The 24,312-nt window shown below is 37.2% G+C and overlaps 3 protein-coding genes and 1 gene segment (V, D, J or C); 3 read left to right on the top strand and 1 right to left on the bottom strand.

Annotated features, from left to right (window-relative positions):
• LOC311284461 (Ig kappa chain V-III region MOPC 63-like) overlaps window positions 1–24,312 on the top strand; it is a 945,935-nt gene that overhangs the window by 701,560 nt on the left and 220,063 nt on the right.
• Window positions 510–5,348, bottom strand: eme2 (essential meiotic structure-specific endonuclease subunit 2; the record flags this gene model as incomplete). Of its 2 annotated transcripts, none has more annotated exons than XM_084398991.1 (8): window positions 510–1,526; window positions 2,128–2,317; window positions 3,013–3,128; window positions 3,211–3,277; window positions 3,359–3,477; window positions 4,494–4,610; window positions 4,740–4,861; window positions 4,979–5,348. In XM_084398991.1, the coding sequence occupies 8 exons, from the start codon at window positions 5,346–5,348 to the stop codon at window positions 1,371–1,373; spliced, it is 1,257 nt and encodes a 418-aa protein (XP_084255117.1). In that variant the 3' UTR covers window positions 510–1,370. The 2 variants fall into 2 exon arrangements, with proteins under 2 accessions (XP_084255117.1, XP_084255118.1); XM_084398992.1 differs by having other exon boundaries at window positions 4,494–4,607.
• On the top strand, window positions 5,126–13,697 carry mfsd1l (major facilitator superfamily domain containing 1-like). Of its 3 annotated transcripts, none has more exons than XM_084398989.1 (14): window positions 5,126–5,368; window positions 6,105–6,261; window positions 6,539–6,639; window positions 7,176–7,297; window positions 7,467–7,522; window positions 7,659–7,802; window positions 8,370–8,528; window positions 8,617–8,732; window positions 9,428–9,528; window positions 9,613–9,724; window positions 10,231–10,368; window positions 10,867–11,006; window positions 11,748–11,859; window positions 13,065–13,697. In XM_084398989.1, exons 2-14 carry the CDS (start codon window positions 6,240–6,242, stop codon window positions 13,191–13,193), a joined length of 1,452 nt encoding a protein of 483 aa, XP_084255115.1. In that variant the 5' UTR covers window positions 5,126–5,368; window positions 6,105–6,239; the 3' UTR covers window positions 13,194–13,697. The 3 variants fall into 3 exon arrangements, with proteins under 3 accessions (XP_084255115.1, XP_084255116.1, XP_084255114.1); XM_084398990.1 differs by having other exon boundaries at window positions 5,236–5,335; XM_084398988.1 differs by lacking the exon at window positions 5,126–5,368 and having other exon boundaries at window positions 6,000–6,261.
• Window positions 14,834–24,312, top strand: part of LOC311284125 (myosin phosphatase Rho interacting protein) — a 53,367-nt gene continuing 43,888 nt past the window's right edge. For 6 of the 9 annotated variants that reach the window (XM_084398983.1, XM_084398982.1, XM_084398978.1 and 3 more), the window contains exons 1-3: window positions 14,849–15,144; window positions 19,984–20,061; window positions 21,456–21,521. In XM_084398983.1, coding sequence (XP_084255109.1) covers window positions 15,013–15,144; window positions 19,984–20,061; window positions 21,456–21,521 — 276 coding nt within the window. In that variant the 5' untranslated portion in view covers window positions 14,849–15,012. Of the gene's footprint in view, window positions 15,145–19,983; window positions 20,062–21,455; window positions 21,522–24,312 lie in introns of all 9 variants that reach the window. The other 3 variants (XM_084398984.1, XM_084398981.1, XM_084398985.1) reach the window with 1 other exon arrangement.

Below are 24,312 nucleotides of genomic sequence, written 5' to 3'. Positions count from 1 at the left end.
GAACAACATGAGGATGAGTAAATGACATAATTGTCATTGCTATATGAACTGTTCCTTAAATGCACACATCACACACTGTTCAACTCAAAACCTCATCCTGCGTCGCCTCCCTTGCCAAACTATCAAAAATTCATTCGCTGGACTTGTGAATTATAACCGTCATGAAATCTAGTGAATCAAACTCACCCTCCTTTTTCTTAGTAAGTTTCTTTTTCCAATTAATTACAGGGTTCAGGATGGGGTTGAAGGTTTACATTTCTTATAACTTGCTCATTTCCAGTGCCAATGCTGCTAGTCATGTGACCCGTTTTTTTTTTTTTTATAGAAGTTTCTCCTATATATTAACGTAGATCAAGACATGCCAAACATCTTATTTGACTTTACTTTTAGTTGCAATCTGAAGCTATGGCCTGGCTCTGATTGGTCATCAGCTATTTGAAACCTCAAAGGCAGCAGATTAGTTCAATGACACTGTAAATATATTCTCAGTATAGGCGCTGTACAGTATCTCCAGCATTTGTGTTTATTCATTCAGACTCATAGAGAGATGGGCTCAGAACATCATAAACCTCATGAAGAACTTCCTGGCATCTATAAATCCAGCACAGGCTGACTGACCTGCTGTAGATCAATATCTGAGCCTGTCAACTGGTCTGTTAAATCAAGCGTTACAATATTTGATCGTAATTCAATACCAGAGAGCTACAGCTCTTACTACGACAACTAAATGCATTTCTGTAGATTGTGTATTTTCAGATATGACTGTGTTTTCTTCCTTCTGTATTTATTCACTTAACTTTTATTTATTAGTTTAACCTCCCCTCTCGTATTATTAATATCTGATTATGATTCATCATTTGATGAGTGAATGATTTTGTACTCTTTTGCATGTTTTCTTACTGATTACATTGTTTTGCAGTAAAAAAACAACAATAAAAAAGCTCATTTCATTATTGCACGTGTTTTTTGAAGAATCTGAGTTACTCCTTTTGATTTTTATGTTTCACATGTATTAAACTCCTGATCATAACATATCCTGAACCGTGTTTGTGATGCCTACATGAATGCATCTGCATGTACAGTCATCAGGGTTGCATTGAATGCATTTAATCTATATAACAATCGAACCCATGATAGATTGTGGTGCTAGGCAGATATATGGTGCTTTGCTCACAAGCCAAGGCAGTTATTTTAGTATCGTTGAAATGTTACAAAACGTTTAATGTGACATTTTTCCTCCTGCCGACATTTTGGAGGATGAATGTATTCATTTGAGGCACAAACTTTTAGAAGAAGTTTAATCTTCTATAGTCTGCTGGTTATAAAGTGCACAGTTAGTTTTTTCATTCCACAATTGGACCACACTGGTCCTAATCCAGCAGTAGATGAGGATTCTGGGAAGCGAGGAGGCGATGTACACGGCCAGCGAGCTCAGGACCAACACGCCTCTCTTTGGCTCCGCCTACTACAGTGAGATCAGCCAATAGTCTGCGCCGCTCCTCCTCAGACGGCAGCTCCTCATAGGCCTGTTGGAGCAGGAGAGGATGAGAATGAGGGCCAATGAAGAATGATGTTCAGTGTGAGTCTGAACCATAGACTAAAAAAATATGGACGTAGTGTCCGTGACGTCACCCGTAGGTTTCTGAAGAGCATTTTTGAAGCCCAAAGTGGGCGGAGCCGGCCGTCGCCATCTTGGCAGCACATCACCGAGTGTCACTCCCGGATAAACGGCGATGGGCAAAGAGGCGGGATTAGCTGACGTGACGTGACACGACAAACGGCTAGTAGTGACATCAGTGACAATCCACTTGTCACTCAAATGGCCATGCCCTTAATTAGGCAGAACTTTAAGGCTTAATATAATTTAAACAGATGAGTTATAAAAAATTCACCCCCCTCACACACAGTTATCATGAAGGGCAAAACTAGCTATATAGACCAAAACCACTTTTTGAACCAGGCTGTAAACATCTTTTTTTCTGCTGTGAAGTTGGGCATTTTAACATGGGATTGACTCTCTTTTGCAGCCTCTAGCGGTCAGTCGATGAATAGCAGTTTAAGTCACTTCTGTGTTGGTTTAAAGAGAGAGACGGGAAGGCTGCCGCTTGGTCTGAACACACGTATTACCTTCAGCAGGAGGGAAGGGGAAGGGTAGGCGCTCGTCACGGCTTTGGCCATGGCTGGACTGACGCGGTTCAGCTGCTGTATCTGACGTGTCCACACCTGAGCGAGACCGTGGCCGTCTCTGTCCACTCGCACACCCGCTGACCACGAGCCGTCCATGCAGAAGCCCAGATCAGGCTCGCCACACAACGCCCTGACAACAAAAACACACGACAGCTATTGTTGACGAAAGATAGAGAGATAGATTGTTTTATTTAATGCCATGTCAGCATCTAAGGCTATTTTCATGGCAAAAATGTAATTACAAAAATACAAATATCATATAAATACAATAAAACCAAGCAAACAAACACACACAACAAGTCATATTATACACACACACAAATTTTTTTTTTACATGATTACAGATTAAAAATCTCAGATTCAGGCATAATCTTACTAAATGTCCTTAAGTGAAATAACTTCATAAAAGAGCATTCTGCTTGTATTAAACCCAGGACAGTCCAATAAAATATGTTTAACAGAGAGGGGAATCTTACAAATCATGCATAGATGGAGTCTAAAAAAGCATGAGTCAAACTTGTATGAGCTATACGACATATGGTGAATAACACTTGATCAGATCTAGCTTTAAGAGTGATTAAAAGTCTGTGTGAAACTGTGTCTTCTGCATAATGACACACTAAAAGCAATTCATAATTAAAATTATACAGCAGTTAGTTCCCTAATTTGATTTGGACAAGTTCCCTAATTTGATTCTTATTAATAACAGTTAACAAGAAGCATGAATAATCGCCAAAAGATAAAATGCAAAAACACTGAAACAGAAAAAAGTAAACCCAGCGCTTTTGAATGATTTATTTTGTGTGATTTCTGTGTAAAACTCACTTGTAAGGTCTCTTAGATAAAGCCTTGGTAAGTGCAACCACATGATCGGTCACTTCCTGCCAGCCAAACAGGAAGTGAACTGCCACATTCCAGTAGAGCTGGAGGTGAACCAACAGCTGCCCATCACAGGAACAAGGCATGGTTACTGGAAGGTTACATTACTGAAAAATGACAATGGCGATGACGGATTTATCTGACCTCTTCTGTGTCCAGATGATGCTGATTGAGGTGAAGGTCCAAATCATCTTCACTCCAAGATCCTGATCTGTACACACACACACACATGTCCATTCATATTATGAGATTTAACATTAAATATAAGCTGATTTGAGAGATGTGTGTTTACCGTTGCTGATGACTGATCAACACTAGAATTGTGACAACTTTCCCTGCAGTTCTGGTCAAGTACTTATATAGATGATCCAGCAGAGACTCCGCCCCCTCATACATATCACCAATTAGAGCCTAGAATGATGGAGATAATTATATCATATATATATATATATACATATATACACTACCGTTTAAAAGTTTGGGGTCAGTAAGACTTTTTAATGTTTTTAAAAGAAGTATCTTCTGCTCACCAAGGCTGCATTTATTTGATAAACAATAAAAAAACAGTAATATTGTGAAATATTATTACAATTTAAAATGACTGTTTTCTATTTTAATATATTTTAAACTGTAATTTATTCCTGTGATGTAAAGCTGAATTTTCAGCATCATTAGACCTCCAGTCTTCAGAGTCACATGATCCTTCAGAAATCATTCTAATATGATGATTTGCTGCACAAGAAACATTCATTATTATTATCAATGTTGAAAACAGTTGTGTACAATTTTTAAATTTTTCTAAATTCTTTGATGAATAGAAAGTTCAAAAGAACAGCATTTATTTAAAATAGAATATTTTCTAACATTATAAATGTCTTTACTGTAACTTTTGATCAGTTTAACTCATCGTTGATGAATAAAAGTATTGATTTATTTTATTTCTTTCCCCAAAAAATAAAATTAAAATTCTTACTGACCCCAAACTTTTGAACGGTAGTGTTTAATGTTACAAAAGCTTTAGATTTCAACTTTCTATTCATCATAGCATCATAAAATAAAAATGTAAATAACTGTTTTCAACATTGATAGTAATCAGAAATGTTTCTTGAGCATCAAATCATCATATTAGAATGATTTCTGAAGGATCATGTGACACTGAAGACTGGAGTAATGATGCTGGAAATTCAGCTTTGATCACAGGAATAAATTACAGTTTAAAATATATTAAAATAGAAAACAGTCATTTAAATTGTCATAATATTTCACAATATTACTGTTTATTTTTTATTGTTTTTTATCAAATAAATGCAGCTTTGGTGAGCAGAAGATACTTCTTTTAAAAACATTTAAAAATCTTACTGACCCCAAACTTTTGAACGGTAGTGTATATATTATAATGATATAATAATAATATAATAATGACTGACCGACTGATTGGTCACTGTTTTATGTGACATCACCATGTCCTCTAACTCATTATGGGAGATCACCATCAGGACCTGATCTTCTTCAATAACTCCATTTGTATCCTCATCCTCGGTCTGCTGTGTACAACACACACATAGAGAACAAACACTTGCTGAGACATTAATGAGCCCTTGCCACAGTAATAATGCGACCTGACACCTCTGCTATACCTCTAATGTACAGACTAAGAAAGAAGCAACAGTGACCTGAAGGGCTTGCCGTGTCCAGCGGATGCTGTTAGGAAGACCTTGATTCTCTATCCGGTTCCTCCACTGCAACCCATCAAGATTCCTGAGCAACACATCACAGCCTGCATCCCGCAACAGCACTACAGACAGATTAAACTCATTTATTAAGAGACACAACACAATAACCGTATATATAATCAAGCTTCACTGCATCTCCACTTTTGAAGATGCTCGACAGGGATGAAGTTGTTTCTCACCTGCATGAATGTGAGCTGTCAGACTCTTAATGAAGTTTTCAGGTTTTAACAGGTTCAGTCTCTCCGCAGCCTCTTTTCTTCTCTGTTGCTCTTGTAGTTTCTTCTCTTTGAGTTTGTCCTTCTCCTCTCTCCGTCTCTCTTTGACAGCTGTTCTCGTCTCCAGCTCCTCCAGCACCTCCTCTCTCCTCCTCCTCCTCCTGCCGGAGATCTTCACTCCATCCGCGCTGATGCTGCCGTCGTCCGCCCGGGCGGAGGGTGAAGAAGTGTTCTGATCGAGTATTACACATGACGATGATGATGCTTTAATGTCATCACTCTCATTCTCCGAATCTGAAATTTCCCACGCGTTTGCTCTATGTACGGCTGACATCCCGTTTAAATCAGCTACCGGTCATTTATTATATACTATATAAACTATAATATACTTAAATATACAGTGTTATATGATAATCGGGTCATTGTGTGTAATTTAAGCCTGACATTAATGTGTTTTAGTGTTCCCTCCGCTGTCAGTTTTCAGGCTGCGAATGTAAACAAATACGGGGCTGTGAGAGGGACAATATTAGTACGGATTGCGTTTCGAAAATGAATCAGTTTTGGGGGAAATCGGGGTTTAATGAATTAATCGTTTGTTTAATTTGATTAATTTCGATTAGATTTTGTTATATTATGTTATTATATATATTTTTTTAATTAACATTTTATAGCGGGATATTATACGTTTAAATGTTTACATTGAATTTTTCTTACACAGTTATTTTGATTTCATTAACGTTATATGTCCTATATATAATTGATATCCATTTGGTCTTTTTAAGACTGTTTAAAGCGCTTTAAATTACCACATATTATGAAATGTCCTATAGAAATACATTTTATTTCCGTAAACATGAGAATGGGCATTGTTTTGTTTAAAGCGTGATTAAACATACATGATTAAATTATCTATTATCAACCCAATCATCACTAAGTGCTGTGTCAGCGCTGAGAAAAGAAACCGTCATCTGCTCAGTCACATGACGCCCAGGCTATGACGTAACGCTAAATGAGGAAAACAGTCAGTTAGAAAACCTGGATCGACCGTTCCTGAAGTTTGGAGCTTTAACTATTTTATTATGATTTATAGATCAGCAAATAACGACTGCTCCCGGACAAGCTGCACATTTTAAAGATCGCCTCCTGACTGGGCCACATAAACAAAAAGAAACCACACTAGATTGTCGTTATATGGGAAGACTGCGGAGATTTATCTGGGGTCGAGATGGCCAAAGCAGCAGAACAAGGTAAATTAATTATTTCACTGATGTTTCAGAAGGTTTGTGAATTTAGAGCCATTTAAATGAGCTCTCAGTTTGTAAACAAAGACAGGTGTGATTGATTTAATGTTAAACCTAGTTTCATGCACATTAAATGTCATGCTTCATAAGAGATTAATAGCTCACAAGTGTTGTTTTCTGTGTTAGCTTAGATGTAACCTGACACATGATGACTAACTCTTCTCTTTCTCTCTCTCTGTGTGAATATATGTGTCTCTTGGTGTGTTTATGTGTGTATTTACAGCCTACTACCGGTTCTTGGTCCTGTTTTTTAACTGTTTGCTGACTTTCGGCTCTTATTTCTGCTTTGACATTCCCAGTGTCCTGCAGGAGCAGTTTCAGGGGGTGAGGAGCAACTTACTGACCTCTGACCTCACTTTCACATCGCTTAATTCAAGTTTAGGCAGTTTTAAAGGGGTCATATTATGATGAATCAAATTTGCCTTGATATTTTGAGATGTATGCGACAGCATTCACATATACTACAGAGCATTTGTTGAAAATGAGCTGCATAAACTTCTGTGACTTTGCAGTGGCTGACAGATGAATACTATTGATCTATTGAGTGACTAGAAACTTGGCCCGTCCAGTCACAGTGAGGTAATGAGGAGAGAGCAGGATCAATAAAATTGTTCCAAACCACAGAAGAACTAACGATAAGAGTAAAATAACATCATGAATCATAAATAGCCAAATAACCATGAAAAACTAAATTATGACAGTTTTACGGGTAAAAGTGTTTACTGATATAATAAAATAATGTATGATATGACCCCTTTAACATCACGAGAGTAACAAATATTACATGTAAACCTCTCTGGTTTAGGCTCTAGGACAGTAAAGTAAGGCCCTGAATGCACAGACTGTGTTGTTTCCTACAGAATTTGACATGTTCAAACGAGACAGTGAGTAACAGCACTGGTAATGGCACAGGAACGTGTGTGGAAGGTTTGGGAATGACACCACAGGAGTATAACCTGCTCTACGCCGTCTACGCCTGGACGTAAGACTCACACCACTTTGTTTTAGGATCATTGACATACTATCATATTTCAGTTCATGTTTATCTACATTTTTTTAATGCTCACCCAACCGGATAATTACTGTCTGTCACCCTCTAAAGCTTCACTCTGTTTATCACCTGTAAAAGGACTCTTATTTTGTTTTCCCAGGAATGCTGTGGTGGTCATCATGGCGGGATTCCTCATTGATAAATTGGGAAACCGCTGTAAGTTGGAATGGATTTTCTTTTTCTTTAACAAGCTTAGTTTTGAAATCAGTTTTTGTCAATATTCAGTATTCTATCTTGAATACGTGTGTGTGTGTAAAGTTTGACATAAGTGTTTGGGTTTTCTCTCCTGTAGTTGGCGTTTTTCTCTTCTCCTTCCTGACTGTGTTGGGCTCAGCGATCTTTGCATTGGGGTCTCATTTTAAGGGCACGACGTACCTGTTGCCCCTCATGTTGACTGGACGACTTCTGTTTGGATCTGGAAACGGATCCCTGACCAGTATGACATCAGATATTCACCCATAACACCACTGACATTGTGCAGGTTTAACTCTAGAAACACCATATCTTTAGTTCTGAATTCAGATTCAGATGAGCTTAATTCCCCAAGTATGCACAGGAATGTGTTGTTGTGTTCAGGAACTCTGTGTACACGCATGTATAGAAAAGAAAGGATCAAGGGTAAAAGGATAGGTAAGGAAGTAATAAAGTCAAATAAACTCTATATAAAGTAAATGATTGTAAAGCAAATTAACTACAAAGTAATTTCTGCACTCCTACTAATGGGGGTTTCTGCACGTTACGTTTAATGTGAGTCTAAAGTGACCATATTTATTTTCATAATACATAATTTAATTAGTTATTGTGCATGATTCATATGTGCTTGCTGTTCCAAAGAAAAACGTTATTTTTGCAATCTTTACTGAGAATTAAAAAAAACGTTCTTTCCTTTTCCACTGAAGCCTCTTTGACCATGAGGTTATTAAATTAGTTAGTGACACACCCATGAAAAAAGCACCAGTGAGAAAGCTACATTGAATCTCATGTGTCTCTCTTGCTTTCTCAGTTGTCCAGAACCGTATCACGGCGTTCTGGTTCCGCGGGAAGGAGCTGGCTCTGGCGTTTGGACTGACCCTGGCCTTCTCTCGGTTGGGCTCGGTTCTGAACTTCTTCCTCACGCAGAGGTTTGAGTCTCAGTACGGCATCCAGTGGACGCTGTGGGGAGGTAAGAAACACAACATGCAACAGCTAAACCTTGGATTTGGCATCCTGGGAATATTGGAAACACACATGCGTCTGTTTTGTGTGTACAGGCACGCTCCTGTGTGTTCTCGGGTTCCTGTCGGCTGTAACGGTCAGTGTTCTGGATAGGATGGGCATGAAGCAGCTGGGGTTGGATGGAGTGATTCAGGAGGAGTCACGCAAAGTGGTGAGACACAGATATAGATGGCAAAGGTCATGTTTAGAATGGCATACTATAACAGTACACTAGTTTTACTATTGCTGGAGTGTAATATAATAATGATATATATACAGCAGTCAACATTTGAAGTGGATCAAAACCTTTCATCAAAGTTATACATGGATTTTGAACAATACCCGTTCTTGTTCTTTGATTAACTTTTTTGATCCACATCTAATGTTGACTACTATATCTACAGTCACATGGGTCAATTTCTTTAAATTGAGATTTATATATCGTCTGAAAGCTGAATAAATAAGCTTTCCATTGATGTATGTACAATATTTGGCTAATATACAACTATTGAAAATCTGGAATCTGAGGGAGCAAAAAAATCGAAACATTGAGAAAATGACCTTTAAAGTTGTGCATTTATGTTGGCGATTGTGCTGCATTCACTCACAAAAATAAATGTTTTATATATTTACGGTAGGAAATGTACAAAATATCTTCATGGAACATGAACTTTACTTAATATCCTAATGATTTTTGGCATAAAAGAAAAATCGATAATTTTGACCCATACAATGTATTGTTGGCTATAGACACAGATATACCCGTGCGATATGTTTTGTGATCCAGGGTCACATATAGTATTTTCACGTTGATGATGATTTGTTGTAGTGATACAGCTGGTTTATATTGTGTGTTTTTGTATGTAGAGAGTTCAGGATGTGAAGAGTCTGTCTCTCAGATACTGGCTGCTGGTTCTTACCATCATGTTCTTTTATAATGGCATCTTCCCCTTCATCGCTGATGCCAGGTACAGTCATGAAGCACATACATGTTTCTAGATTAAACTGGGTTCGTGCACGTTGTTGATGTGTTGCTGTATGTGTGTTTTCAGTAAGTTTATCCAGGATAAATACAGCGGGTACAGTCAGACGGAGGCGGCGTACATCGCGGGCGCTGTGTATGACAGTTCACTGGTGCTGTCGGCTGCTGTCGGCATCCTCATCGTACGGCTAACTCACTATTACACAGACCATACACTCCACAGATGTTTCATTTACATGCTGACACACACAGACATGCACTACTGTTAATTTTTATTCAGCAAGGATGCATTAAATTGATCAAAAGTGACAGTAAAGACATTTATAATGTTACAAAAGATTTCTTTTTCAAATAAATGCTGTTCTTTAGAAATTTAGCGAAGACAGAAAAACAGCACAACTGTTTTCAACACTGATAATAATCAGAAATGTTTCTTGAGCAGCAAATCATCATATTGGAATGATTTCCGAAGGATCATGTGACTCTGAAGACTCTGAATTCAGCTTTGCATCACAGGAATAAATTACGTTTCAAAATATATTACAATAGAAAACAGTTCATTTGAATTGTAATAATATTTCACAATATTAATGATTTTACTGTATTTTTGATCAAAACAGTGCAGCCTTGGTGAGTAGACAAATCTTCTTTTGAAAACATGAACACATGGTTTCTGTGTGTGCGGTAGGACTATGTGGGTCTGCGCGGTGTGTTTGCGGGACTCTGTGCCGTGTTGACACTGCCTGTGTTTGGTCTGCTGGCCTTCACGTTCGTCCCTCCTCTCGTATCAACCATCTGGCTCGGCATCACTTACTCATTTGCTGCTGTGAGTATATAACACACACACACACACACACACACACACACACACACACACACACACACAGCAGACACTATGGATTGACGCCAACTATACAATGTTATTGAAGTATTGCAGCATGCTCAAGTGTGTGGTCAGCAAACACTGTAAGAGAGCTTGTGATTGGTGGACGTATTCAGCAATGCTGACATTTTGAAATATTTTAGATGTTCATGCAAGCTCAATAAGGCAGAGTGGGGTAAGCTGTGCCACTTTTTGTATAGGTTTTCCTCTAGGTAACTAGAAAAGAAAAATACACCAAATTATATTTCAGGGTTAGAGTTTTTCCATCTTTTTTCTCTTGTGTTTGTGTGTTGTTGCAATTTACTTTGAAAATATTGTGCCAATATTCTGAATTCAGTTGTTTTGCAGATAAAGTGTATGTACTACAGGTCAGAGTGTTAGATTCTCACTGTTGGACTGGCAGGGTTTTCACGTGTTTTCTATTGCGTTTATGTGCTGTAGGCGAGCATGTGGCCTTCCATCCCACTGGTGGTGCCTCAAGCCACACTGGGCACTGCGATGGGATTGGCCACATCCATACAGATGATTGGCATCGGCATTTCCAATCTGGTGGTGGGACAGATACTGGGCACCAAGTCCAGGTGACGTTTATGTTCATTGCACATTGCATTATACTAACAAAAAATATGACCATGTATTTTGGACAAGGCACCGTGACAGTATTATGATGATATTCTGCACAAAAGCCCACACACAGTGTCCTTCAAGATAGAACAATCTTCAGAAGTCTTCATTCAGAAGCAGTAAAAATAAAAAAGTGAAAAAATACAAAAAAAGATAAACGGTTTCGATATCACATCATCATCTATAGATTACACACCTGCTCATTTATAGATCACTTGTTAAATTATTACTGTAGTGTCTAATAAGCCCATGAGAGCTGGGCACCATGGTGTTTGACACTTAAATAAACAAATCAATCAAAAAAAATGTATATAGATCTTTTACCACACTACTTCTAAAGGTCTAAAATACCATATATTATTCTATAAGTGATATAAAAAAAATATATATATATATATATATATATATATATATATATATATATATATATATATATATATATATATATATATATATATATATATATATATATATAATTTTTTTTATTATTATATACACACACACACACACACACACACACACACACACACACACACACACACACACACACACACACAGATACACAACTTGTTTTTCTAATGTTTTTCTACATCTCTCTCTCTATATTTATATATATATATATATATATATACACACACATACAATATATTTAATGTAAAGTACCGTGTCTATACCATAATATGTGTTTTGTGTGTCAGTGATGTTAAGATCCCGCTGTGGAGATGGCAATATATGATGATCTTCATGTTGGCCAATACCATCAGTTGCATAATCACCTCTGCAATACTCAACATCGTTGACTACAGACAGGTAACACACACACACACACACACACCCGCCCACTATCGCCACATCTCTTTGAATCACCATAGATCCCATCATGATGGGTAACCTCAGGTAACCATAGCAACAGTATGAACAGACGAGAACTGTGAAGAGTTTGTAGAACGCGGAGCGAGGACGAGCAGGACGAGTCGAGTGACACTTCACACTGTATGATGTTCAAGGACGTATGATTTCACGCAACCTTGACCGGCGGAATTATAAGGTTTTCTCAGAGCCTGAAACGCTGGATTTGCCTCTTATTGTCTCCATCAATAGTTAAGTCCGTCAAGAGGAGAAGCTTGCACTCATAATCCTGGGAGATTTACCACAAAACAATTTCTACGTTTTTTGGTTTTTATAGTAGTTTTGTGCCACCAAGGGACTAAGAATATTGTTCCTTTTTGAAATTTCATTGCACAATTACTGTATACACATACAGTGAGCAAAAAATGAAAAGTTTATTTAATTCAATATAATGAAATTATAAATTGATATTTTATTAAAATATTTAAACATTAATATATACAATAATATAATGAAATAATTATTTGAATATATATATATAAAAGTATTTGCAGTAATACACAGTATATAATATTAAAATTAGGTTTTTTTTTTTTAAATGCTTACAAAGAAATTGTACGATTATATGTGTTGAGTTTCTTCTCTTTTTGGACTTAATTATATACATTTTTCAGCTTAAGCGTTTTCCATTTACAAACTTCTTTGGCACGGACATTTTACAGCTTTTTTTATTTTTATATCTGTCTTTTACTACATCATTTGTTAGAAATGAGTAACACTGATAGAGAAACTGATACCGGTGTCTTATAGTCCGATGGTGCCGCCTGACTCATGAACTGAGTTTTGAGTCAACAGTACTTTGGAATAGCAGAGGTTATTTTTGGCTTTGAAAGCGTATCAGTCCATTTTAATAGAGGTGGATAGGATTGTTCTGCTGTGACAGTGTTGTTCATGACCTAATGCAGTGAAAATGAACTGAAAATGAACCCTGTTTACTTGTGTTATGTGCATTTCTGATCTTATTGTGCATCATTTATCAGTGCATTTTATACCAAAGGAAAAAAAAGAGTCATAATTTTAATCGACAGATAAAATGAAGTTGAATATGAACAGTTTTATGTTTACAGCTATTACTTAAATGCAGTGACACACCTGTGTGTTTACAGGGAAGCACTCTCAATAAGACCACTAAGAGATCCACGGCTCCGAGTCCCGCTCAGACTGACAGAGAACCGCTGATGAATGAAGAGGAGCCCGAGGAGATCGGCAACGCTCCCTCCATCAACAGGACCTAGAAGACCTTCTGTCTCGCTTCTCCCTTATTCTGGGACACTGGACGTTATTAAAGGGAAAACACATGTGCTCTCCCAAGTGTGTCATATAAAGTTCAGTATTAACTCTTAACATAAGTTTAGGCCATTCCTAAACTAGTCTTGACTGTCAGAAATGAGAAATGAATAATCATTCTTTTTATTGAGGAAGCTGGTATGGTATCTGTTTTATAATATCAAAGAAACAAACATCTGCTTTATCACGTACGAACAATGTTATTGTCTGACTAATTTGAGGAAATCAGAGGTTTTTATCTGTAAATTTACTGTTATGTCATTTTTTTTTAAAACGTGGTGAAATTGATCAGATTCAAGTGTTAATACTCCCTGTGAACTTGTATTAATGCCTGATGACATACCGGTACTAATGTCTATGACTGAATAATATGCATTTTGCTAATATTTAGGCTTTTACATTTTTTTTTTTTTTTTTTTACAAAAACAAAATAAAGTTTTGTGCCACCAAGAGATTACAAATATTACTTTTTGAAATTTCATTGCATAATTACTGATACGCGCAAAAACATATTTTTATTTTTTTAATATAATAAAATTATAAATATATATTTTGTTACGTTTTTTATTTAAGATATACTAAGTTTTAGGTTTTTAAATTAAGATATACTAATATAATATAATAAAAATCATTATTTTAAAATAATATATATATATATATAATTAGCATTATTTTATTATACAATGAAATGGCATTTAAAATATTTTAATAAATAAAATATTTATTTAATCCAGGCTCTCATTCCACATTTAAGCCAAACGGGGGCACTGAAGAGCCTCTCAGGTAGGATTGGTCACAATCTGAGGGCGTTACATGGATAATTATCAAATATCTTAACGCATGCATTATTTAGTGTCGTCATTTTTCACTTTATAACCAGACGAAATCACTAAAACACAGTTTAAATGCATTTAAGATCCTGCTTGTAAGTTTAAATAACTTCAGTTTACACCGTGCACAGTCCACCGACCTTGAATCTTGTTCTTTCCATAAAATCAGTGTGATTGAACACTCTGATTGGACACGGACGTACTCTGACTACAAATAGTAGGCGTGTCCCTTATTGTGATTGGTTTACGCTACATGTCAGTTAAGTCGCGCCCCGCCCCCTTCATTCCTGCGTGTGTATGTGTGTTGAGTGTGTAGTATGTGTGGAGAACCCGTGTGATCAGCTGTGACCGTGGGAAACGGACCCACCGTGCCCATCCAAACCTGCAAAAATCCGTCTTCGGACCGAAAGCTCTCTATAGAATCCACACTGTTCCACATCATGGAGTTTCGGGATAGTTGTCTTCACGTATCGCTGAAAGGTTCGTCGGAAGCTGTGAGCTAGTGGAAAGTAAACACCTCCTCTCCATCACCATTTACTTAGAGTGTTTGTACAAGTTTGCCATATTATTTTGGAACTCGCACTATAACGCATCAGCGCGCGTCCGTGTGCCTGCGGGGGATCGGGGACGCGCATGGATCGTGAGCGCGGAATGTCCCGGACTGAATCCCTTCAGAAATCAATCCAGGAGAACGTGGCTAAATTAAAACTTTTTGGCTAAATTAATTATATTATTATTATTTTTATTGTTGTTATTATTATTATTATTATTATTGTCCCCTTAGTGTGGGTCCTGTCAGATGAGTGTGCATAAATAAATGATTATCGCAGTGAGTTTGTGATGAGGGTCGGACTGCATCGCGCGGGGGAGGACTCTCCGGTGGAATTATTGCGCAGTTTTTAAAATAACGGGAAAACGGGAACACAAATACACACTCATGGCACAGAGTATGTCAGCGAAAGATAACGCCTGCCGAAAATTTCAGGCCAATATTTTCAACAAGAGTAAATGCCAGAACTGCTTCAAGGCTCGAGACGCGCACCTGCTGAGTGATGAAGACTTCTCACAGGTAATATATCTACACATCTTCACTACCTAATCATTTAGTTGAGACTGTTGAAACTCAAAATTCTAATTTTAACAGTTGGAGAGGCTCATTAGACTCCATTAGCTGCCATTATATGCACTATTTCTAAGCCATTGAGACTAATTTAAGCTTCATTCTATCTAATGTTTTTTTTCTATCTATCTATCTATCTATCTATCTATCTATCTATCTATCTATCTATCTAATATTTCCTATCTATCTATCTATCTATCTATCTATCTATCTATCTATCTATCTATCTATCTATCTATCTATGTTTTAAAACTACAAAACTAGAACCTAAAACTATTACAACTGAAAACCTTCAAACTTAAAGCTGTTAAAACTACTTCAAACTCTCTGGCTAGGCTTTTTCAAGCCAACTTCAAAGTTTGTCTACAAACTTTTTAATCTATATAATCTTATACTAATGCTCTGTCTAATAACTTACCGTGTCAAATAAGTAATGACCAGCAAACTGCTGACCACTAACAATAAAGTAGTACCATGGTAATACTATGTTTCTATTGTAGAGAATGACATTTAGCACAACATGAGTGACCTCACCAAAACACCATGTTTTTTTGGATATGTATCATGGTAATGTCATGGTATTGTTGGAGATAAGTGGAGTATAATGGGGGGAAAAAGTACTAAATTGTGTATATATAGCACATTAAAGCCAATCTGGGGCGCTGGATAATCACCAAACCTCTTCAGAACTTCACTACCAGTAAAGTACCATGGTAATACTATGGTTTTTAGACATCGTTCAATGGTCCAAGCCAAGGTTGGCTGCCCATTAGGTTTTTTTCTAGAGGATTGCAGTTGGCTCTACCATAATATCATGTTTTTGGCATGTTAACCACGGTATTGTTGAAGGTTAATTGATTATCATGTGAACACCATTGTTTATGCATATTGTTACCCATTCATTACCATGGTATATAAGGTGAATTTGACTAATTTAACTACTTTTTGTCATTGAGATGACTCAGAAAGTGGCCAAATTAATCTGAATTCCCCTTGTTTACTTTTGTCTGTAAATCTAGACCACAGGGTTGTAATAATGACGACAAGTGCTTTGGCGTAGTGGTTAAATATAAGGTTGCAGGTTCAAACCCCAGAGAGGTTAATCCATACTAATTACCATTACAGCTTTGATTGAGACACTTAACCCCAGGTTATCCCTTGAGGACTGACCCATTTCGGATGAACTGTTGCGTTGGGTAAAGGTGTCAGCCAGATGACTAATTAGTGATTAGTTGTAATTAATGATGCGGTTTAACAGATGCACAGGGTAGTTACGCGACCTGCCTTCGTTGTTTAGCTTTAAACTAGGGGACTTTAAGTTTTGCATGATTGAAAATCCGGACTGGTAACTGAAAGATTGTGGGTTCGAACCCATCACTATTGTGTGTGATCTTGAGCAAGTTCAAGAGGACTGACTCTTTTATTTTGGCTGATATTGTCTGCTAATTTACTAATCAGTGGAACCGTTTAGTGTAGTTTTACCAGTTGTAGACGTCTCCTATCGGAGCGTCAGCACTATTTCGAGCCCAGATTCCAGCTCCAGAACGGTTTTACTGTAAGGCCACACGCAGATGCCGGAGGAATCCAGACAGTATCCTTAAAAATTACCACAGCTGGGTCTCGACTATATTACTGAGGTGACGTGGCCTCCGTTTGCCATCTGTCTCACTGTATAGGTTGGATTGTTATCAAAGAATGAAGTGATGAGGCAAAGAAAGACTGAATATTTGGACACGCGAGCGAGCGCTTCCAGAGAAATGAGCCTCAAAGCAGCACAGACGTCTTTTTTTAGAAAGCACTTAGAAATTGACTTGACACAGTGAAATGAATCAGGTCTTTAGTACCTGTTAAGGCAGTCAGAGAGTCATATATCCAGTTGTATCCTCTTTAATTTGTGATCATAACTTGCAGAATCAAGTCCCAGCAGACTTCTTTTAGTGTTTAATTCTCATGTCCTTCTGTCTTCCCGCTCTAAAGGTCCACAAGGAACCAATTTAACTTTAATTTTGCCATTTGCCATGCGAATCAGGGGATTCAATTGGCTTAATTCTATTCAAAAATTCTCTGCATTACAGGTGTTTGAAAAAGTAAAAGGACTTGGTGACGTCAGCTGAAAAGGAGAATCGTTATGCTTTTTAGAATAATGTGAAGGTAATAATGTACAACAGCATTTTAGTGTCACATAAAAAAAAATTGCGCAAATAGTCGTAAAGTTGTAAAATTTTGAGAATAAGTAAAAAATTATAAAGTCATAGTGTTACTTGAATTAAGTCAAAGCAGTATAAGATTAAAGTCATAATATTTTAAGAATAAAGTAGTATATTGTTTGAATAAAGTTAGGCTTGTGCAATCTTTATTCTTAAAATATAAGTACCGTATTGCTAGAACTATTCTCGTAATACTAGGACTTTGAGTTATTTTGACTTCATGCTCAAAGGTTTACATCTTTAATCCTGTAATTTCTACGACTTCATAATCGTATTTTTATTACGTGCCGCTAAAACGCAGTTGTTGTGATAATGTGTGAGGTCAGTTTGATTTCATCTTGGCATAAAGATTCTGGCTCAAGTGTTTCATGATGATGAACAGCAATATTTAAGATTAGGCTATTAGCTATTCTCTACTTAAACATTTCAATACTTGGGGGGGGGGGGGAAAGCCGTATAAGACTTTATTGAACGTTTCGAGCGATGCCATAATTATCGATGCCAGAGTTATGATTCGATTCACTTAAATGGACAGTTTGATTCAGATTGAACTGGTTTGCCAGCAAAATCATTGCGAAATAGCCTAGCAACCAACAATAACATACTAACATCATGGGGGGGGGGGGGGTTATTTGGCAAACATCACTGACATTGTCATCAAAAAATGCACAAATCCAGAGTTGTTGTTCAGGTGTACGTCGCATGAGGCCGTCGTAATGATTCAGTGCCGTCGTTCTGTCAAGACATCAGTAATATATACCTCTCTCTCTCTCTCTCTCTCTCTCTCTCTCTCTCTCTCTCTCTCTCTCTCTCTCTCCCCCTCGCTCACTCTCTCTCTCTCGCTGCAGTTGGTCAGGTTTTTCTGAGTTGTTCATTCCACACATATTTATGTCCATGCTTTTTGTCATGCTATTAGAATCCACCCTCCCCCTTGACACACACACACACACACACACACTCTCTCTCTCTGTGAGACAGTCGGCGCTCAGTTCCGCTGTTATGAGAGAAAAAGGGGGGCTGTAAAAATAAACAGAACAAACTTTAACCATTGAAGAGGAAAATCTGGCCTACATTAGTACCTCTCTCTCTCTCTCTCTCTCTCTCTCTCTCTCTTTCCGCGTCCCTGTCCGCTCCTCATCACTGATTTCCCAGAGCACTGAGTCTCCCATTAGCAGAAGATCAGGAGAATCTAGATTTACATCTCCTAAAGGAAAATAGTGCAGCAAGTATAGTGTTAAACTTTCAGTTTAACCAAATTATGCAAATTATGATGACGTCATTGATATGGGATGTTTGTAAATCGGTTTGCAAAAATGAAGATTTTATCCACAGATAACGGCTTTGCTGAATTAATTGCATAAGTATTTTGAACCCCTAAAAAAAGTCGGTACAGTGTCGCTGTGCAAGAACTAGAGAAATTAATTTCCCTTTCTTTTTTTTCTTTTTTTTCTTCATCCTGCACTTGATCTGAGGAGATCTAGCGTTTTTCTTTTGCTCAGACTATTTCACGGGCCATCGACACTCCTTTAACCAGACGGTTCATTTGTCACTCTTTGTTTTCTGTACCTTAGCGGAGGAAAAAATCAAACCTGAGCTCTCTTTAATATCTCAGCATGTTTCTCCTAGACAGCAAGAGATGAAATGGAGACTTTAGCTGAAGTCTCCTGCTTCTCAGATGTGTGTTTTTCCTGAGTAAAAGACGCATGTAATCTCACGAGCTTCAGAAAAGATCTGTGCTCACATTTGCCAGAATACTAAAGTCTGCGATCAGAATCACATCTCAGTGTGAACGCAAACGACAAAAAAACTGATATCCACAATATGTTACAGCTATATAAAGTGTATTAGCTATAGTCTAATTTGTTGCTCTTCTCTTAAGGCATTTTTGGAGAAACATGAAAACAAGTTTTACGTACTAAAATGAAACGTATCTGCGATCTGCTGAGCTTTGAAAGAGGAACCTCTAAGTAGTAAATTTTCCCCTTGTGTTTCATGCTTCTCTTTTGTGCGCTTTCTTTGGGAGTTTCTGTACGATCACAAATCCGTTCGTCGGCACTTTGTTGTGCAGTCACAGGAGCGTCACGTGCAGGGATGTTTTCGTACTTTTCTTTGGCACGGTTCCACAAGAGTGAAGTGTGTTGTTGGATGTTAGAATACTTTTTTTTTTTTTAATCCCAGTTTAATGTGCATTGAATTTGAGACATGTAAAATGAAGAGTTCAGATGCAAAAGCCTCTAAGTGCCATCGGAAATATTCTTCTAGAAAGATCATTTTTATGAAGCTCGTATATTTAAGTTCAGTAATTTCACTTAAATGACAATTTTCAGTAATTTTCATTGCCATTTAAGTGAAATCACTGAACTTTAATATACGAGCTTCATAAAAATGATCATTCTAGAAGAAAATTTCCGATGGCACTTTTCAAATGTTCCACATTCCAGTCAAAAAGAGACGGTCTGATTGACATTACAGTTTGTGGGAGCAGGTTTATCTGAAATAGTTCACTGAAATGCCTCAACAGTGTTGAAAAGAACTGGATGATCAGTGTTATTGTTCTTACATCATGTGTTGCATGTTTCAGGCAAAACCCATCTACGGTGGATGGCTGCTCCTGGCACCTGAAGGAACAAACTTTGACAATCCTCTGCACAGATCACGGGTTCGTATGACTGCACGGCTCCTTAAAGCCCAGGAAAAACTTCACCGAGAACATGCCACGGAATATGGATTATAATGCAGCGCTGCACTTTTTTACTTAACGAGCTCATTTTGGCAAAAATGTCTAACAAAAAACTATTTTTAGACACGTTCTAGAATGTGCTGTTTCGTTCAGTTCTGCTGTTCTCACCTGCACTAATAGAGTGAATCTCATGGATGTTGGCAAGAAATGTCCAGGTCGGATTTCAGCACCAGAATCAAAAGGAACATTTTGAGGGATTATTAAGGAATGCTTCATTTTCTTGCTTTTTTTTATTTAAAAATGTCAAAAGGTGACCTTTCAACACCCACGTTCTCGTTGGGGCCATTTTAATAGGTCAAAAAGAAACATTTTAGTATCAGATTGCTACTTAATTACTTTTAAATCAAATTAAAATAAACATTAAATGTAAAATGTAAAAAAAAAAAAGTTGTAGAAAAAAAAGTTCATGGGCTTCTATTATGTCAGATGAAATTATTAAAATGATTTAAGGAAAAAATAACATGAGATTAATAATATGATTATTTTATCATTCATTTATACATTTGTTAGTAAATGATTTCATTACAATAAATTTTGTTTTAATAATTATAAAATGTGTATATATATATATATATATATATATATATATATATATATATATAATGGTCATTTTTACATGTGTGCCATTGGGTCTCCGGGACCGTAATCATAAAAAGTCCAGAACAGTTTAATATATATATATTATTAGATGTCATGCATTATATTTATTTCACCAAAGGACCCGTATTTTTTTTCTTTATTGACGCACATTGTGTGTGAGAAGAGATTGCTGCTTTTCTGTGTGTGTGTGTGTGTGTGTGTGTGTGTGTGTGAGCGAGTCGTGTGTGTGTGTGTGTGTGTGCGCGTGTGTGTGTGTGTGTTTGAGGGGGCCGTGGAGTCGCTGACTCACTCTCGGTCTCTTGAGCTGAACTGGTGAGAAACAGCAGGAGAGGGAGTTTGTGGGATGGGAAACAATTCGACAGCAAACAGGAAATCACAGATTGACAAACGAGATGGAAATATGATAAAAATAACTCAAAGCATATGTAGTATATATAAGTATGTAAATGTAGGAAGTAGTGGTTAACCAAACGGCTAATGCTGATATCTAAAGAGCAAGGTCATATATACATATATATATATATTTAATATGCACAATTTAATAGAATGAGAATGAGACACCAAATCAGTCGGTCTCCGTATCAATCAGGCCGCATGATTCTATAAACATTATAATTCATATACAGTGGCACTTAAAAAAAGTATTTAGACACTTAAAGCACACTTGAAATTCTCACTTTTCGCTTATGCAATCGTAATTTCTTTTCTTACAGAAATGGCAGAGACGCTTTTTCCTTCTGTATGAACACGGACTCCTGCGTTACGCGCTGGATGACATGGTGAGTGTGTTGTGAGTGTGTTGTGAGTGTGTGCAATGGCTCTCGCTCCTCATACTGTATACGTGTTGCCATGTTCTGTCTGCAGTCTGTGGGCGGCTCTATGTGGACAGACCTTCAGGGTGTTTATGTTACTGCCTGCCTGGTGTATGTTGTGTGTGTGTATATGCATTGCTTGATATAATGGCTGAATTCAGTTGTGTCCTCTCTTCTTTGTCTCTGCTCCTTTGCGGTTGCTTCTCTTTCATCTCTCTTTCTCTCGAAGTGAGTGATGGACGTATAAAGGGCAGCATAAAGGATAAAAAGCTGTTTGGGATCATTTGCATTCATGTGTGTTTGTGATTGTTATTAAGCACCACTTCAGCCCACACGTGATCATGAGTTCTTTTGTGTGCGCGCTTGTTTTCTCTGAGTTTTTGTGTGCGTGTCTGGAACTACATGAACCTAAAGTCCATCATTACCGAACGCAGGGAGGCAAGGTTCGACCCGGCCCGGGTGATGATGATCTGTATGTGTGTGGGTTGGTGAAGCAGCGCTACATCCGTAACACTACCCACAATCCATCTGTGCCCACTTCCCTCCTACACTCAGACATCCAGGAACAGAGACGAATGTACACATTACTCTCGTTCTGTAGAGCCGCTCGCAGCAGAGAGAGAAAGAAGGACAAATACGAGAAGTATTTATCAAGGGAGGGATACTGTTCTTGTAGATATGGACTGTATTCTACAATTGACGCAAATGAAATGAGGCTGTGATTGTTAACAACCGTTCAGTTTGTTTGTACTGTTTTAAGATTCAGGTCATGTCTAGGTTTGGGAAAGAAGAATGTGAATGCTTTGGGGCTGTTAAACTCCCCCCCCAAAACACCATAAAAGCATCAAAACATCAGTCCATGTGACTTGTACACGTTATCCCAAATCTAGTGGTGTTACTGATTTGTGTGAGGAGCAAGCTGAAACTAAAAGTCTTGCTTGACAACCGTTTACGTGGAAAACATTGGCCTAAACTATAAATAACTCCATTTTGGTTCCACAGAAGAACGTCATTGAAAGAGAATACGTAACTGATGACAGATTTTAAATTTTTTAGGTGAGCTATTACTTTAACCTCACACAGACATGCAGTCAGAGGTATTAATTCAGTAACCGCTCTTACAGATTCAACCTTTGACAACGCAATAAAGCGCATATGTGACCCTGGACCTCAAAACCAGTCACATGGGTCATTTTTTTAAATTGATTAAAATATGAAACCTGTTTGTTAGGATAGGACAATATTTGGCTCGAGATACAACTATTTGAAGATCTGGAATCTGAGGGTGCAAAAAAATCGAAACATTGAGAAAATCTCCTTTAAAGTTGTCCGTTTATGTTGGCGATTGTGCTGCATTCACTCACAAAAATACATGTTTTATATATTTATGGTTGGAAATGTACAAAATATCTTCATGGAACATGATCTTTACTTAATATCCTAATGATTTTTGGCATAAAAGGAAAAAATCTATAATTTTGACTCTCACAATGTATTGTTGGCTATTGCCACAAATATACCCATGCGACATGTGACTGGTTTTGTGATCCAGGGTCACATATATAGAGTCCAGTGTTGTTTTTATTGTTAAGTGAAACTTAAACCAAAACTATTCTATCAGAATAATTGAAATTTTACATAAAAAGCCTCGGCAACTAACTATAATAAGTTTAAAGGGATAGTTCACCCAAAAATGAAAATTCTGTCAGTAATTACTCGGCCTCATGTCGTTCCAAACCCGTCAGACTTTCGTTCATCTTCAGAACACAGATGAAGATCTTTTTGATGAAATCTGAGAGCTTTCTGTCCCTCCATTGACAGCTACGCAACTACCACTTTGACGCTTCAAAAGGTTCACAAAGAGATCGAAAAACAAATCCATATGAATTGAGCGGTTCAGTCCAAATGTTCTGAAGAGACTCGATCGCTTTATATGATGAACGGAATGAATCTAAGCTTTTAGGGTGAACCGAAATAAAGATTAATTAAAGCTATAAAGAAATATTTTAACAATAAAATGACTAAAACTTAAGAAATAAAAATGTAAAAAGTACTCTTTTTATATATACAGTGCAATGCATAAGTGAATACACCCATGCTAAAGTTGACTAAAAAGAGGAATAAAAAATCATATTTTGGAAATTGAACTTAATGCCTTAATTTAAAAAAATTAGGAAAAATCCAACCTTTAAGGACACCAATTTTCTTTGTGAATGAATAATGTATCGTAAATAAATAAATGTTCTTCCTTAAAATACATGGTGCATAAGTGAGTACACCCCTTTGTTAAATTCCCATAGAGGCGGGCAGATTTTTATTTTTAAGTATTTTAAAAAAAATTTTTTTAGGATACTATGCATCCTGATAAAGTTCCCTTGGCCTTTGGAATTAAAATAGCCCCACATCATCACATAGCCTTCACCATACCTAGAGATTGGCATGGTTTTATTTCAGTTAGCCTAAAAGCTAGTTTGATTTGCATTGAGAGATGATCTTATGGAAAGTACCCCATGCCAATCTCTAGGTATGGTGAATGCTATGTGATGATGTGGGGCTATTTTAATTCCAAAGGCCAAGGGAACTTTATCAGGATGCATAGTATCCTAAAAAAATAAATAAAAAATAAATAAAAAAAAATCTGCCCGCCTCTATGGGAATTTAACATAGGGGTGTACTCACTTATGCACCCTGTATTTTAAGGAAGAACATTTATTTATTTACGATACATTATTCATTCACAAAGAAAATTGGTGTCCTT

Source organism: Rutilus rutilus, assembly GCF_951802725.1.
Source record: "Rutilus rutilus genome assembly, chromosome: 24".
NCBI lineage: Eukaryota > Metazoa > Chordata > Actinopteri > Cypriniformes > Leuciscidae > Rutilus > Rutilus rutilus.
Note: the sequence above shows the minus strand (reverse complement) of the source record. Positions and strands in the feature narration are given on the sequence as shown.